The sequence below is a fragment of the Pelobates fuscus genome, chromosome 2, assembly GCF_036172605.1.
Source record: "Pelobates fuscus isolate aPelFus1 chromosome 2, aPelFus1.pri, whole genome shotgun sequence".
NCBI lineage: Eukaryota > Metazoa > Chordata > Amphibia > Anura > Pelobatidae > Pelobates > Pelobates fuscus.
The window spans coordinates 320002877-320021324 of record NC_086318.1 but is presented as its reverse complement, the minus strand read 5'-3'; the positions used below and the strand labels follow the sequence as shown (position 1 = coordinate 320021324).

Below are 18448 nucleotides of genomic sequence, written 5' to 3'. Positions count from 1 at the left end.
TCTATTATACGGTGATCTCATCACTAATCTCACAATAATGAGCTTGGTTGGCTGATATCAGGAGGTTAATTGGTGTTGTTCAACAGGACATTGCTAATTAACATTGCTTGCACACGTCATTTAGTCATGGGAGGTGTTTGAACATAAACAGAACAAAAATAAAAACCTCTCATGGAAAGTTCTTTAGTCCGTACAACCAGGGAGAAAATAAAAACACCACAAATGTTAATGATAATAAGGCAATGTGTTTAATAAATATTAAGCAATCTGCATACCGTTCTTTTCATCTTAAAGGGACACTATAGTCACCTGAACAACTACAGCTTAATGTAGTTGTTCTGGTGATTACAGTCAGTCCCTGCAAGCTTTTTAATGTAAGCATTGCCTTTTCAGAGAAAAGGCAGTGTTGACATTACAGCCCAGGGACACTTCCAGTGGCAGTTATTTAGACGGCCACTTCCTGGGTCAGTCCTGCACAGTGTGTGGCACCTACATTTAGAGTCTCCACACTCTTCATGGAAACGCTGAACATTACTCATAGAGATGCATTAATTCAATGCATCTCTATGAGGAGATGATGATTAACTGTGACAGAACCAAAGTAGAATAGATCTTTTTTTTTTTTGTAGGTGTCAACTTTTCTCATCAAGTAGGTGTTAAACAGAAAAATATTGCACAGATAAAAGAATACACCTCAGGTGTGGGGGGAGGGTACATTTTAATAATCACAATTGTGCATTTGGAATGATTTGTCATATGGTGTTCTATATAACTTATCTAATAGATTTATTTTTCTTTTTTTAGGGGGTAACCAGTATGATCAGCAGCATGTAATCCTAAACCCAGTTACTGAGGGGAAGCTCAGCCAGCTGTGGGAAGTATGTGTTCTCTAAAGAAAGTCTTTTACTGGAGACTGCAGCATTTTTCTGCAGGTCCCTTGCACTGGATATATATGCACTGCTGTTAGGACACTCTGTCATACAGCCATTTGTGACCATCACCACATCTTGACTTCAGCTGCCATTTGCTCTACAGCGACTTCAATGCACAACTCAGAATGCTTAAGAACGAAACCTGATTTCAACTTATATGACGTTTTGGATGTTTTTACAGCAAATTTCAGTTGGGATTTGTACCTTCCGTAAATGTTAACGGGTATAATGTACGTTAATTCATCTCGCCCTGCGTGCCCATTGGATGTGTTTAGCCTGAAACCTGTGCCCTATTAATAGGACTGCCACGTGGGACCTGTTTCTGTACCTCAATATAGACTACGGTTATTGGAGTGGACAATATTTTAGAACAGAGCCTACATATGTTCAGTGACGCGTTTCACTACTTTATCATCTCAGAAATAACTACTGCACTGTTCTATCCGTGAAACTACAACACACAGTGACCGTATTGGTGATCCCTTGACTTTGTAGGGAATAATTGGACCCATGAGCATTCATTGTGCGGCTGTAGACACCAAGTGGTGGACTGCAGGCTGCTATTTGAATAAGTACTGTTTCCATGTAGGGTAAATGTATTGCTTTCTTCCAAAGTACATAAATTTGCTAACTGTACCTTACTGTCTGATGTATTCTGTTAACACAAACAATGACTGACTGTGTACACCAGCATTTAATGCTGTTTGGGGTCAAATGCACAAAGTAAGTTACAGTGGGATTCTAAATCATCATCATTTGCTTAGCACTCCCTTTAACTGAATAGATTTCTTAAAAAAAAAATGAAAGCAGCCTCTCTAACCAAAATGTCTGGGTATGCTTATATTGGTAGCACCGCTTTTCAAAACTTGGCCATATGAGCCTGATCGTTCTTAACAGGAAGAATAACAACAGTGCAAACCCAGAATCTTAAATAATAATAATAGATATGAGATACATAAATGGCTGCGGACTATTGCTCTTGCATAAAGTGAGATACATCACATTATAAACTTATTTTTATTCTGTCATTGGGATCACTAATCGTAAAACACAAACAACAAGATAAGAAACATAAGATAGCTTATTGTATATAACAAAGATCAAACTAGGGTGGGATTGCAAAATAATCATAAGGTACACAGTGCTTTACTCATGGGCAACTGGCAGTTTCAACCAGTATTCTGTCTTTGATGTGCATACTAAGCTATGTTTTGAATGTATGTTTAAAGTTTTTCACCAGTGGAACCCACAAAAGACCGAACACGAATTCTGAAATGTAATAGGCAACCTACACCCCATATTATTTGTCTTTATAAGATTAATTATGGGCTCCATTCAGTGATAAGGTCTTATTAAAACAAAGAACTGTTTATGTTCAGGATCTCACCAGTAAAAAAAAACACAGCAATATTTAAGGAGTGATTTACTAAGCAGTGTTAATGTTGGAGGAATTTGTCTCCCATGAAAACCTTTGTTTCATAACATAATTCTTAGTGAGTTAGGGGTGCTCAGTGGAGATAAATATGCCCAACCTTTGGCAGTCAGACTCCCATTTGTGTGTCAGACAGAGATACATAGTGGCCTTTCCTGCAGAAAATTGTAAAGTACTACAGCTTTTATTTAGGATTAATTGTGAATTTTTAAAAAATTATTTTTAAAATGTTTTTGTTTTCATGTTTATAAACGTTATGTGCAAAGGGGTTTTTCCAGCAATATCTCGCCCGTGGACTATGTTGAACAGCAGTGCTGCTTGGTGATATGCTTTTTCACTACATTTGTAGATGATTTTTTCAACAAATATGACATTTTTGAATAACTACTTTTGAAAAATAAATGTGAAAAAAAACACAAAAACAAAATTGAGTTATTTCTTTTGTCTTTACTAATTCACATCAAGCATTTAAAAAAAGGAAAAAAAGCTGAGGAAATGTTCCAATTTGTACAGATTTTTTTTTTTCAGATTCTGTATGATTTGCCTACCTGAGCACTCATATATGATCATGCAGAAATTTAGTGAACCCAAACAAGGGAAGTGTGGTATGCTTCCATAGCTCATTATATCACAAACCACTCTAAACAGTGCAGTTGGACACAGGGTTATTCATTAAAAGAGCACTAAACGCGCTGTAGTGGTTTTGGTGCAAGGAGTGCCCTGGCACACCAACATTGTAAGTAGTTTAACCATTTTAGGAAGGGCTTCTTACCTGGGGTCCTCTGTGTGCCACTCTGCAGCCTGATTAGGAATTTCCAATACCTCTCCTGAGCTCAGCCCTGCACCAGCAGGCTCCGCTTATACAGAGAGCTTCCAGTAAGAGAGAAGGCGGGGTAATGTAGTGGAGATCGGGAGTGCTTTGATTACCTACATGGGGGGAAACAAGGCACTTGTGGCACGATAACAACTACAGCGTGCTGTACTGGTTATGGTGCTGGGAGTGTTCCTTTAAACCAGAAATGGTCAGAAATTCACCAGGAATGTAAACGTTCAGGTCAGTGGTTTCTAAATCAGTCCTCAAGACACGCCTGCCAGTCCAGAATTTAGGGATTACCCAGTTGTGTCAAGGTTTTTTTTTTTTTTTGGTTTTTTTTTTCTTCCAAAACAACTTCGACACAACTGGGTAATCAATAAATCCTTGACTGAGAGGGGTGCCTTGAGGACCAGTTTGGGAACCACTGGTTTAGGTCATAACAATAAAACTGGAAAATTCCTCCAAGTCAGCTGCTTCCAATGTAGCTATTTTGGCATTACACTTGGAATTCTGTAATAGATTCCTGAGAATTCATGTTTAGTGAAAAATCCAGCTTAAGGATAACACATTTTTATTAATTTAAACAAAAGAAAAACAGTTCAGGCAATTTCAGCTATTTTGTTTTTATATATATATATATATATATACACACACACAAAAAAATACGTCCTGCATCAAACTCCCACTACTCCTGGGTGGCAGTAATGACCATAGCACACATCAGCCCCAATACATACACTAAAACCCAAAGAGAAAAAAATAACTTGCGCACTATTCCAAATCCCTGTGCATACACTGACAGACATACTGACATACACATACACACACACACACACACAGACACTTAACCTGACAGGAATACTGACACACACACAGACATACACTGACAGACATACTGATATACATATTGACAGACATACTGACACATACACTGACAGACATACTGACACACAGACACATATACAGAGAGACATACTGACACAGACGTACACTGACACACAAACACATTGACAGACATACTGACACACAGACACGCACACACTGACATATTGACACACAAACACATACACTGACAAACAGTTGCCCCGCTTTAAAGATGGCCCTGCCTAGAACCAGGATCGTTTATAATATTAATAGGCATTTTCATGGACCCCCTGGGCCCTGCCCTCCCCTCCTTCCTGTCAAGCAATGACACCTTTCACATACTTATGACATATTCACAGACATACAGATACACACACATACACACATATATTCTGACAGACATATTGACACACATTCAGACAGACAAACATACTGACAGACACATATATACACACACACACTGACAGATATGCTGACACAGACATATACTGACATACACAGACATACACTGACATACACATACACACTCACACACAGACACTTATCCTGACAGGAATACTGACATACACTGACAGACATACTGATTTACATATTGACAGACATACTGACACATACACTGACAGACATACTGACACATACACTGACAGACATACTGACACACACAGACACATATACAGAGAGACATACTGACACACTGACAGACATACTGACACAGACACATACACACACACTGACATATTGACACACAAACACATACACTGACAAACATACTGCCACACAGACACACACACACACACACACACACACACTGACAGACGTCCGACACACACAGACATATTGGCACACACACATACTGACAGACACATACACATATACTGACAAACACACACACACGGACAGACATACTGACAGACACACCCTGACAGACATACTGACAGACATACTGACAGACACACACACATATACTGATAGGCACACTCACTGACAGACATACTGACAAACAGAGAGATATACTGACACACACACTGACACATTCACACACACTTTTAAGTCCGCTTCCCTGGTGTCCAGAGTGGTTGCTGAGGCTGTTGGGGATTGCTGTTGGCAATATCGGCCCAGCCGCCCTCCTCTCTGCCTCCCTGGTGTCTCCCGCGCGTCTCTCTCTGGGAGGAAGTGACTCCTCCCATGCTGCCAAAAAGTGTGCGGGTGGGGAATAAGTAGTTGAGGGCAGCGGGGCTCACAGGGCGGCTGCCTTGGGCCCCCAGGAGTAACTAGGCCCGGGGCAGCTGCCCCATTTGCCCCGCATTAAAGACAGCCCTGGAGTTGCTAATAAACAAGGTTGGTGAAACCTGTATTTTGTTTGTTTATTTCTAGCTAGAGAGGGAAATTGAATGTTAGTAAGCGCTCAGACCAGCTAGGATTTTGTTTGCTGGGATTTCTGTTATATTATTATTTCTTTGGTGTTGTTTCTGGTGCTGCCTCCTGTGTGGATTTCCAAATAAAGTGACTGGACTTCTATTAAAGCAAAAGACTGTGCATGTTTGTACCCTAGAGGACCGTGCTATACAGGATCACAATTGGTAAAAAAAACAACTTTGAACTTTGAAAAATACAGATCTCACAACCTGACTGAAAAGGATGATGATTTTGAGAACACTCTTAGAAAGAACTGAACTTAAGGTTTTTTTTTTTGTTAGACTTGGAGCAAAAAGATTTGAACACTTAGAAAAATACAGTTTACAGTTTTTTGCCCCTCAGAGTTTTTTTTTTTAATTTTTGTAATTCTTTACTTTAGGCATGCAGTAGGGATGTGCATGGGCAAAAAAAATGGTTCGATTCTGCACTTCTGAAATTCTGCACTTCGGCAATTCTCTACCCCTAACCCTAACTCTACCCCTAACTCTTTCCCTAATCCTACTAGAGTTTGTGTTGGGAGTAGGGTTAGGGGTAGATTCCTTTCATCATTCCCTTAATTTTCCCTCCCTCTCCTGTTTGCCACTTTTCAGAAATCCAAACCACTTCGGCAAATTGGGACTTTGGCAATTCGGTTCAGTTCGTCACTACAGGAATTCGTCAATTAGGACATTCGGAAGCATCCAAATGTCTGAATAGCCGAAGTTCGTTCGAATATAAGTTCGGACCGAAACGAATTGCACATGCCTAGCGTGCAGTGTTAAGTACAAGCTTTTGTAATTACTTATGACAAGAGGTATAATGACAATGTTTAACCCCTTAAGGACCAAGCTTCTGGAATAAAAGGGAATCATGACATGTCACACACGTCATGTGTCCTTAAGGGGTTAAACAGATAAGGTCAAGATGTGCTGCACTTTTTTTTTTTTTTTTTTTTAAAGAAAACAAGCTTATTCACAGTAAGTCAATATATGAGGAATGAGGTATTAAGGTCATGCAAATTGACATGTGATTTAAACTAAAAGTAAATAAAAGTAAACATGCTGAGCCTATGAGCAACTTTGTTTAGCTTATGTAAAAATTCCACTGGGCGTGAATTTAAACAATGAAAAAAAACCACAGGTAGCCTGCATCCCTGCCCACATTAAGCTGCAAAGCATTTTCCCCAGGCTCGACCCCTGCCCTTCGTGGTATGTGGTGTGTTAGAGTGTGCATGAAAGACATTAGTCCTACACACTGTCAATGTTATAACATGCTGAGTATGATAGTAGTGAGTAGAAGCATGGCACCAGTGAGTAACATTACTATTATCACTTACCATACAGGGTAAGTAAGTAGTTGTTTAAACCACTGAAAACAAGCTTAACATTTCACTGCTTAAAGATTCGAGAGAGGGGAAAGACATGAATCCCTGCATAAAAGATTACGCATTGGAGCTGGTGCGTGAGTTAACCGATCCCCTTCAGCGTCCAGTATGGCATGGAATCTGGAGAGTCTGGATGGATATAGCTCCAGTAATGTTGAGGGCTCGAGTCCCACATATCCACACCTCTCCAGCCCCTTACCGAGTCCTGAGCACCATACACCCAATTCCCTTTGCGAGATTCTGCCAGGTCTCCAAGCCGTTCGACATGCAGCTTTCGCGCTTGTGGAGTAATGGCCTTCCGAGAGAGTGAGGGTCTAGGGGACTGTCCCGCGGAACACGAGGATGGCGGTTCATCATGGGTCTGAGCCTAAGGCACCGACGTGCCTTCCGGGGCGCCTGCCTCCGCTTCTTCACTGGTGATGCAGTGCAAGAGGTTTGATCGGCATCCGCAGGCTGTGGTGTTGTCTGATGCGAGGGAGACTCCAGCGGGATCTCAGCAGTTGCACTCAGGCATCAGGTGAGCTTATGCCAGAAGTCGTCGAGTAGCTTATCAAATCTCTCCAAGAGAGTGGGTTGCAGGTCCTGTGGTGCTAAGTTGCACATGGCATCTGTCATGTTGTCCACAGAGGGCTGACCTCGATTTTTGAGAGATTGCCGCAGTACCGCCAATATAGCTTAGGTACTGCTGCATTTTCTCAAGTGTTCTTTCCCTGGTGGGGACCGGGTTATCCCCCACTGGTCCGGGGGGGAGACAGGGTACCAGCTTCGAATTTCCCGGGAACCTGTAATTCCAGGCAGTTGAGCCGCAATTGTGATTTTGGGCCGCAGGCTCCAAGATTGCTGGAATGGACTCCTCAGTAGTAAGGTTCAGCTGGCTAGTTGCTTGGGTTATTTTTTTTAGGGTGCTTCCACACTATATTATTGAGGTTTTCACAAGATGTATGAGGAGCCCACACTAAACACGTCTGTCTGCTAACAGAGTCTTTTAATGTCCCTTACAGAGTCTTTTAATGTCACTAACAGAGAGCTTCAATGCCCCTGACGGAGCCTTTTAATGTCCCTTACAGAGAATTCCAATGCCCCTGACAGTCTTTCAATGTCCCTAACAGAGAATTTCAATGTCCCTACCTAATAGAGTTTTCTATGACAAAAACAGAGCTTCAACTATCAGGTCCACTCTCTATCACTCCTCTACCACGGGTGATAGAAAATGGCTGGGAGGGCTTTTTCACGGCCAAGCTAAGTGGCTGATGGCAGGGCGTGCTGATGGCAAGGAGGGCTGACAGCAGGGTCTCATCAGAAAAATTAGCCTTTTAGCTGATACCAGCAAGGTGATTTGTATGTGTTATAGCCCTATTCAGGGTAAAGTATGTAGGGGTTTATAAAACACCCCTTCATGTCTCATTAGAGACGTTTAAACTTTGTCTGATACCAGCAAAGTTTATTGAATGTGTAGAAGCCCTATAAAGGGTTACATGTTAAAGGGTTTATAAAACACCCCTTTCTGTCTCACTTTGTCTGATATCAGCAAAGTTTATTGTATGTGTAGAAGCCCTTCCTGTCTCACTGGAGATTCTTGGCTGATATCAGCATATCTAATGGCTAGTGTAGGAACTCACCTATTGAGGCTTGCCTTGACGTGGCTGGTGAGCTTATATATTCAAATGGCCATTGGAATAAAACTAAAGAGCCTCCATTTTGTTTAAATGCACATGGGGATTTAGGCCAGAGCGCAGGTAACGTTCTCTTTGTTTTTACTATGTATTTTAAGCTGTTGGATACTAAGCTACTGCTGCTGTAAGCGCGGTGCTTTATCTTTGTGTTTGTATATGACAGCAGGGTGGGCTTAAGATCTCTGCTGTTTCTAACCTTTCGGGATCAGCAGGTAGTGGCGGCCATCTTGGATGTAGCGAAATGCAGCAGAACCCCAATTTTGTCCTTGGAATATTCTGTATTCTTGGAACACCAATTGGGAAACACTGCTCTACACACTCTATCACCTATACACACATACACTACAGCCCCTATGCACACTATGCCCTCTATATACACACACTACCCCTAGCAACACACCTTTTAACACTGCCCCTAGCCACACATTTTATACCACAAACACAACACAACTGAAACTGACCTATTTACACAACAGCCCCCCCCCCCCCCCCCACTATCAGCAACACTTTGAGGTGTTGATGACAAAACACCCCCTATCTGGACACGCCCCCTTCTTAGTGGGCTACTGTGATTCAATAATTGCCCAGGCCGAATTTATTTCTCAGTCCGGCCCTGGCTGCACAATTTGCAGTAACAATATTCAGTTTCTCCACGCTCTGCATGGGGCGCTGAATGTTCCCTAAAGAGATGGAGATGGAGCCATTAGGGCAAGCTGCTGCAGCCTGGGAGAAAACATACGTTTTAAACCTTTAATCACCCTGGAGAGTGGACCTGGGGACCTAAACAACGATTCCTGCATGTTAGTGTTCCTATAAATTGAGAATTATCTTTAAATTCACTTTGAATGCTCTGCTAGCTTGACTTTAGTGAGTAATGGACTGGTCGGGATGCATATTTCTTTTTATTTTTCTCTATTTAATGATATGAAGTCACTCCGTGCTAATTACAGGAAACAGGACGGAATATAAAACAATCTAATCTTTCTCTGACCGGGTAATCCTGGTGAGTGCCCGCTAATCTTCTGTAAAGTATTGCTCTGACCCCTGGTGAATGGAATACTTGTCCAAAACTTAGCTGAGGGTATACTGTATAGTGGTGTCCTTAGATTGTCCCCTTGCTTTTATTGCTCCAACCAGTATACACATAATGACTTACTCCTTTAGACTGTAAGTTTGTTTGAGCAGGGGCCTCAATAATTCATATTTTGTTTACATAATTTTATTTTTATTTTTATTTATTTACTGTTTATCTCTGTTATGTCTGTTATTTACTGTTTATATATCTGCAAAACTGTAAAGTGTTGCATAGTGTGATGGCATTATATAAATTATAGTAATAATTAAAAAAAAATCAGAAACATTATATCAGTATTTTATCTTTTAGTGACATCTAGTGGCAAAATACTACATTACATCACTGGTCCAATTTACCAAGTGACTCTCCTGAGCAATAGTAATATAGCTCTATATGGTTTTTTTTTTAGTCATCATAATATTTGGATGGACCTGATACTTTGATGGTAATAGAGTTATTTTGAGTAATTTTGTAATTAAAGAGTAAAGACATTTTTTGTTACTGTAATAAATTAGCTTTTCTGTGTTTTTTCCAGGGTGATTGAAATAAGTCATTTATGTATATATCGTCTTGGGTTAAAGGCTCGCCAGGTTAATATACGTCTTGTGAGAGAAAATGTGGAATGGTTGTTGAGGGAAGATATATCAGGCCTGCTTTACTAAACACAATTTAATGTCCCAGGGAGAAATGTTAAGTTTGCAAGATACATTGCTGGTACTTGCAAAGGCGGCCGGCACACTGCATCTGTACATTACAGCTCCTCGTGCTCATTAACTCTCACGAGATGCGCGGCCATCAAAGCATTGCCATGGTAACACCACACTCACAGGAGTTAATGAACGTGAGGAGCTGTAATGTACAGATGCAGTGGTCCGGGCCCCCCTGCAAGTACAGGAAGCTGGGAGTCCCACCATGCCACCAGACCACCAGGGAATGGAATCTTCCCCCCTCCCTGGACTAGGTAAGAAGCAGGGAGGGGAGGAATAACATTTATTACATTTAATGTGCAAAAAGAAAAATGCTACATTTACACAACATGCATACACTAGTACAACACACACTCTGCATTCATTACACTGACACACACTCTTCATTCACTATACACACAGCATCCACTACAAAAACATCCTGCATTCACTATACACACACTACATCCACTACACAGACACTGCATCCACTAAACACATTGTATCTAATACACACACACTACATCCACTACATAAACACTCTGTATTCCCTGTACACGCACTACATCCTCTACACAAACACACACTGTTTTTGTAGGGGATAAAATCAGCTATACACAAAACCCTCTTAGATAGATGGATATTTTGTCGGAGCCACACCCTCTTAGATAGACAGACAGGATCCTGGGAATCAGTCAAGAAGACAAGAGATGTGTTCTATAACCAATTCCAATTTTAATTATACGTCACTTGAATTTATACCCCATTTTCATGTCGGTGGGGGTCATGAGCATTTCATTACTTAATATGTTTTTCACAAGTTATAAACAGCTGTTTCTAGTTATAATCTTTCGTTATATAACGCATAACACATTTGATTAAAACCAGATATTTACAAATACCGATATCTTGGACAATTAACAAGAACATTTCGAAATCATTACTTTTCCCGTAACTAGGATTTTATATAAATCCTATTTCCGAGAATAGGAGATAAAATGCCAAATTTATTCTTGGTTCAAATTAACCCTTATATGAACAGCTAGGATAGATAGCAAAATGGATATTTGTATCTACAGTGTTCACTATACACACTGCATCCGCTACACAAACATACACTCTGCATTCGCTGCACAAACCGTATCTTCTACACACAAACACTACATCATTTACACACATTCTAATTCACATCCACTATACACACCACATTCAGTCCTGCATCATTGTGAGCGGACTCAGTAGGAGCCCTGTGGGTGGACTCGTGGGCGGGCGCTGGGGGGCCCAGACCGTAAGCTTTGTCAGGGGACCCAAAATTTCTGATGGCAGCCCGGATGACAGGAGGCGAATATTTAGCATATCTCTCTTTACTGAAAACTCCAGCAGCACAGATCATAAACAGAACCAGGGCCGGCCTTAGGGGTGTGCGAGCTGTGCGGCCGCACAGGGCGCCATGGAGCAGGGGGCGCCGTGCGGCCGCACAGCCGATTTAAAAAAAAAAAAAAAAATTTTTTTTTTTTTTTAACATTTGCAGCGGGGGCGGAGCTTACCGTGCGGCGGGGGCGGAGCTAAAAGCGCCGGAAAACTGCTGCAGGGGAAGCAGGAAGGAGTCCCTGCTTCCCCACAGGTCACCAGGAGCTGCACTGCCTCCACAATTAACTCCACAGGTAACTGTGTGATTGTCATGTGAGTGTGACTCTCTGCCTATGTGTATTACTGTCTGTGTGTGTATGACTGTCTGCCTCTGTGTGTATTACTGTCTGTGTCTGTGTGTATGACTGACTGTCTGCCTGCGTGTGTCTGTGTGTGTGTGTGTGTGTATGACTGTCTGCCTCTGTGTGTGTGTGTGTGTGTGTGTGTTACTGTCTGTGTGTGTATGACTGTCTGCCTCTGTGTGTCTGTGTGTATGACTGTCTGCCTCTGTGTGTGTGTCTGTGTGTATGACTGTCTGCCTCTGTGTGTATGACTATCTGCCTGTGTGTGTCTGTGTGTGTGTGTGTGTGTGTGTGTATGACTGTCTGCGTGTGTGTGTGTCTGTGTGTATGACTGTCTGCCTCTGTGTGTATGACTATCTGCCTGTGTGTGTCTGTGTGTGTGTGTGTGTGTGTGTATGACTGTCTGCGTGTGTGTGTGTATAACTGTCTGCCTCTGTGTGTTTGTCTGTGTGTATTACTGTCTGCCTCTGTGTGTGTGACTATCTGCCTGTGTGTGTGTGTGTATGACTGTCTGCGTGTGTCTGTATATGACTGTCTGCCACTGTGTGTCTGTGTGTATTACTGTATGCCTCTGTGTGTTTGTCTGTGTGTATTACTGTCTGCCTCTGTGTGTGTGACTGTGTGTGACTGCCTCTGTGTGTATGACTGCCTCTGTGTGTATGACTGTCTGCCTCTGTGTGTATGACTGTCTGCCTGTGTGTGTCTGTGTGTGTCTGTGTGTATGACTGTCTGCGTGTGTGTGTGTGTGTATGACTGTCTGCCTGTGTGTGTGTGTATGACTGTCTGCTTGTGCGTGTGTGGATGTCTTCCTGTGTGTGTATGGCCGTCTGACTCTGTGTGTGTGTGTGTGTCACATACAACCAATACACGCATATCACACACTGTTAATATACCCATTACAAATATCACACATAGCATACATATCACACACAGTCATCACACGTACTATTACATACACAGACAACACAAACATAACAGCATACATGGATGACGGGGTGGGGGGGGCGCTGTGAAGATTTTTCGCACAGGGCGTCTAAATGCCTAAGGCCGGCCCTGAACAGAACAACCAATCAAAAACAACTACACATTCCACAAAATGACCTGCCAGTCTAAGCTCCTCCTCTTTCTTTAAAGCGACTGTAATAAAATATAGTCAAAAATAGTAAAACAGGTGATAAGGAACCACGAAAAAGAACATAGGAATCCATGTTCTTTGCTTGTTACTTTACCGACAAGATCGAACAGCTAAGGAAAGAATTCCCCCCTCCTTGCCATTCTCTTTCTCAGCCACACATAGATAATGCCTTTCCTACCCTTCAGACCTTCTCCCCGGCTACTGACCAAGAGGTGGCTGCTCTTCTCCTTTCCTCTCGCCCCACCACTTGCCCACTCGATCCTGTCCCATCTCACCTTATTAGATCTCTCACCACTTGTCTCGTGCCTTCCTTAACACACATCTTCAATTGCTCTCTCTCTTCTGGCATTGTCCCTGCTGACCTTAAACATGCCACTGTAGTACCTATACTGAAAAAAACATTTCTTGACCCGTTCTTCCCCTCTAACTATCGTCCCATATCTCTGCTCCCTTTTTCCTCAAAGCTTCTGGAAAGACTTGTCTTTACCGTGTGTCTCATTTCCTCAATTCCAACTCTCTTCTTGACCCTCTTCAATCTGGCTTCCGCCCTCTCCACTCTACTGAGACTGTGCTTATAAAAGTTACTAATGACCTAATCGCAGCTAAATCCAAAGGCCACTACTCCATACCAATTCTTCTTGACCTCTCTGCTGCCTTTGACACAGTTGATTATGCTCTCCTTCAAACTCTTCAATCACTCGGTCTCTGTGACTTTGTCCTCTCATGGTTTTCCTCTTATCTCTCCCAACGCTCATTCAGTGTCTCCTTTTCCAATGACACCTCCTCCCCTCGTCCTGTCTCGGTTGGAGTCCCCCAAGGCTCTGTACTTGGTCCCCTTCTATTTTCTCTTTTTTTTTTTTTTTTTTTTTTTGAAAGTGCATAGATAATTACAAGTTTCAGTACTTCAGGATATAGTGCACTTTTTTTTTGTTGATTAGAAATTCAAGAGTAAACATAAGCAGGCATTACAGTATACAAGGAACAATCAGGTTATACATGCTATCTAGAACAATGTTGCTTGAGATCATAGTGCTATATTTAGTCATATATTGCAAGTAATCTGCACAACTTTAAATGCTTAGTTATTCATGGGTTAACTTTAAGGAAACAGTAAATATAAGAGACAAACCAGTGAACCCAGGTTAAACCAACAGGTCTGTATACTATGCAGGTGTTTTGCATTTTAGTTGAGCAGGCTAGCAAGTCATGGTTATACTATAGCATGTAGTATGGTTTAAAGATTAGATGAAAATGTTACTGACAATAGTTAGACATGTCTATCTAAGGTACAGGAGTCTGGTACAATAATTGACAGAGGTGTCACACAGGTGTTATCAGGGTGGTCACACAACGCTCTCATGTTAAGTTAAAGGCAATAGTGGAATGTGGGTTGCTAAGAAGTAGAATCTACAGTCTACCTAGGCGACTGGTTGCTTAAGTCGTTCGAGTGGTGTGGGGAGCAGATGCAGGAGGTGCAATAATAATAGACTTGTGCTGCCTTATGCAAAATTAACGTTAGCGAAAATGCAGGTGTTGCCACTGGACTTCAGCATCATCCGAGGGACAGAGCAGGAAAACGGGGAAAACTTTGCTGGTAACTGTCCACAGGGAGGTGGGGCGCGGTGGCCCTTGAGGCAACAAAACAAAGTTTGACAGTCAGCCAATTCCTTTCATATAGTGGGCATTGCCCCTGTAGCAGTAGAGGCACAAGTCCTGCAAAGCTTTCAGTAGGGTATGAGGCTGTACCTCGTCTGTGTGCCTCGTGGTGCTCTGCCATTTTGGTCCGCCATCTAGAGGGGCTGCAGATGCCGGAGTCCCCAGAGTGTGGCGCCCTTCTGCGTTTCTCGCCACCCTGTGCTTCCCGCTGGCGTTTGCTTTCCTTTGCCGGGTGACAGGTCTGTGTAATGTCCGCGGTTGCGGTTTCTTGCCGTAGATTCGCTGGCTTGTTTGGGCGTTAGGAGGCTTGGGGCGGTTTGCAGGTCCCCGCAGGTTGGTCTGGGTTTGTGTTGGGGCAGCTATGTGCTGGTCTGGGTTCGGTGCACCCACCTGTCGAGCTGCCAGTCGTGCCCAGAATCTATCAAAGATCAGGTCCAGCCTTGCTTGTGTAGTTGCTAGGTGTGCCTCTAGTGTGAGATTGCTTGGGCACTCCACCATCTTGGGTTGTGTTCCGTGTTGCCACCCTCTAGGCTTTAGGGAAGGTGGTGACAGGTCCTCTGGGACCAGGATAACCCCCGCCGGTCCAAAGGGGGGGATTGTCGATGCCCGCTATAGTTGTTCGGCATTCAGCGCCGGAGAGCTGCCGTCCCCCCGATGCCGAAAGCGAGTGTAGGCTGCAGCAGCATATGGGTGGGTTCTCAGAGACAGAAACGTACCGAGTTCGATACCATTTGAATCTCCGCGGTCCCCTTGTTGTATCCTGTGGGTTTGTTCCTCGGGTTCCCGTCGTTTGGCTGCCTTTAATTGTGTTTGTGGCTTTTGCGGCCCAGGAGCTCATGCTATGTGCTATAGGCTTCTATTTTCTCTTTATACTGCCTCTCTTGGCAAACGTATTACCTCTTTTGGTTTCCACTACCACCTGTACGCTGATGACACCCAGATATATCTCTCCTACCCGGACCTCTCTCCTGCCATCCTGCAACGTGTCACTGCTTGCCTTTCTTCCATGTCTGACTGGATGTCCTCCCGCTTTCTGAAACTCAATCTCTCTAAAACTGAGCTCCTTGTCTTTCCTCCTTCTAATACTGATCCTCCTCTTTCGCTCTCCCTTCAAGTTAGTGGTACGCATATAAGTCCATCCTTGCAAGCGCGCTGTCTTGGTGTCATACTTGATTCTGGCCTCACCTTTGAGCCTCACATCCAGTATGTTGCCAAATCCTGTAGATTCCATCTTAAAAACATAGCCCGCATCCGCCCCTTTCTTACGCAAGATACTACCAAGGAGCTTGTCCATGCTCTAGTAATTTCCCGCATGGATTATTGTAACCCTCTCCTGATTGGTCTTCCCAAAAGCCATACTGCACCGCTACAGTCCATAATGAACTCTGCTGCCAGACTGATTTTTCTCTCTAGTCGGTTGCTCTCAAACCTCACCCCTCTGTCAGGCCTTACATTGGCTTCCTGTATGCTATAGGAGTCAATTCAAGGTACTAATTCACACCTATAAAGCACTGAACAACTCTAGCGCCTCTTATATCTCTTCACAGATCCATAGGTATGTCTCTTCTCGGTCTCTCCGCTCTGCCATTGACTACCTCCTGTCCGTTGTTCGCACCCGTACGGCTAACTCACGCTTGCAGGACTTCTTGCGGGCGGCTCCCTTCCTATGGAAAAGCCTACCTACCGCCATCAGACTCTCCCCTAGCCTTGCATCTTTTAAGAAGTGCCTTAAAACCCATCTATTTAGGAAAGCTTATAGCCTCCCAGACTAACCTCTACCTCACATACCTGTCTCTTGCGCTCTCCTAAAGGGCAGCACTCTACTCTCTCCTCCAGCTCTGCTTTACTCCCACCCTATTTGACTGATATTTCCTGTCCTATTGTGTGTTACACCCCACCTCCTATAGAATGTAAGCTCGTTTGAGCAGGGTCCTCTCCAACCTATCGTTCCTGTAAGTTTTTTGTAATTGTCCTATTTATAGTTAAATCCCCCCTCTCATAATATTGTAAAGTGCTACGGAATCTGTTGGCGCTATATAAATGGCAATAATAATAATAATGAACCTGATGAGGAGTCGTCCAGAGAAACTGCAGAAGTGGGCCTTGCCATGGAAGTAACCGATCACACTGAAAGGAAACAAAAATAAGTGAAGGCATCTTAAATGGTACGTTGTACATCTTACAATAACCATGTAATAAACTTAAATTAAATCAGGCTAAATAATTGAACACGATAACATTATTGGTGATAATAACAGTAAATGTGCCATTGCTATGAAACATTCCAAACCTAAATCCTAACCGTGAGAATGACAAACCAAGGAACAGGAAGCCACGGGTAAGAAGAAAAAAGAAAGGTGGGAAAATATTTGTGTCCTGTCATTACTAAAATTAAGATTACGAATACACTACGTTAGCATAATCTACAATTTTACCACATGACAGCAGGCTTCATATTTTGCCTATTTAACGCTGAGGATTTAAAACAGTGAATGAAGCATGAGAATGAGCGATCCCGGTCACAGATAATAGCCAGCAAATCCATCTAGCCAAAGTCGTAGTAGAGAGTGAGGCCAGATTGTGGGGCTTGATGAAAAAAAAAAAAATAGAAGCTGGTCCTAAGGCGAAGTCTGTAAAGCCATGGTAACCTCGATGTACCATAAGAATGTATTAATGACGCACAACTGAGGGACTGTCTAAAAGTACGTATAGAAAAATGTTGTTGAGCTTGATGTATCATGGCGCGAGATAAAAAAGGGTATGCCGCATGGAAAAAACTTCCACGTGGAACACCCAAAATGCGACGGATGTAAATAAGACATAGCAATAGCATAAGCTCAGCCAGAAGTAGTCGAAGAGACAAACCCATATTGTCAGGCCAGTCCTGAAGAAAACGCAGCACCAAGTCCACGTCTCAAAGAGGGAAATATATAGGTGCAAGGGGTCTGGACAACTTTAATACCTCCCAAAAGGCAACAAACCAGAGAGTCCTGACCCACTGGGATGCCTTGAAGGAAAATGTGAGTCATCTATATAGCTGAATGCACCACGTTGATAGACCAAAATCAACAACCAAGCTAGAAGGGAAGGCATAGATAGAACAGGATGATAGAAGCACGTGCTTTAAAGTGATCCTAACCCCTCTACAAACACCCATTACTATAAGAATTCCAAACAGAGATGTAGCATTGTCTGGCATGAGGAGCCTATGAGTCCCATAAAGGGACCTCAGTCTATCGCGAAAACCTGTGGACTGAGCGCTAAGCACTCTGTGGAAACGGCACTGACCAAAGTATCCAATGATCTACTCGCTGCAAAATCTCGTGGTCACTACTCTATCCTAATTCTCCTTGATCTGTCTGCGGCTTTTGACACTGTTGATCATCAACAGCTTCTTCTCATCCTCCGCAATATCGGGCTACAAGATATAGCTCAAAGAAAACAGAAAAAAACTCATAGGGCAATATGCATAAGATTTAAAATATTGAAATTATAAATCAAAACACTCACAAGAGTAGAGCAATTTAGTCTGCTCTGAACTGTATGGGCATCTCGGTATATAGAGGCTTGAGGCTGTGATGGCAGTAAAATCCTTTATTTAGACACTTCAATCATTTAAAAGCAGTTGTCTGGCTGTATGTCCTTCTCCTCACCGGTGTGATATAGTCCAAAACAATTTAGTGGGTCCTT

At 42.8% G+C, this 18448-nt stretch overlaps 1 protein-coding gene across 2 annotated transcripts in view; it reads left to right on the top strand.

Annotated features, from left to right (window-relative positions):
- Positions 1-2670, top strand: part of CRYBG1 (crystallin beta-gamma domain containing 1) — a 264471-nt gene extending 261801 nt beyond the window's left edge. For both annotated transcript variants that reach the window (XM_063443543.1, XM_063443544.1), the window contains one exon: positions 805-2670. In XM_063443543.1, coding sequence (XP_063299613.1) covers positions 805-893 — 89 coding nt within the window. In that variant the 3' untranslated portion in view covers positions 894-2670. The remainder of the gene's footprint in view (positions 1-804) is intronic.
- The last annotated feature ends 15778 nt before the right edge of the window (positions 2671-18448 follow it).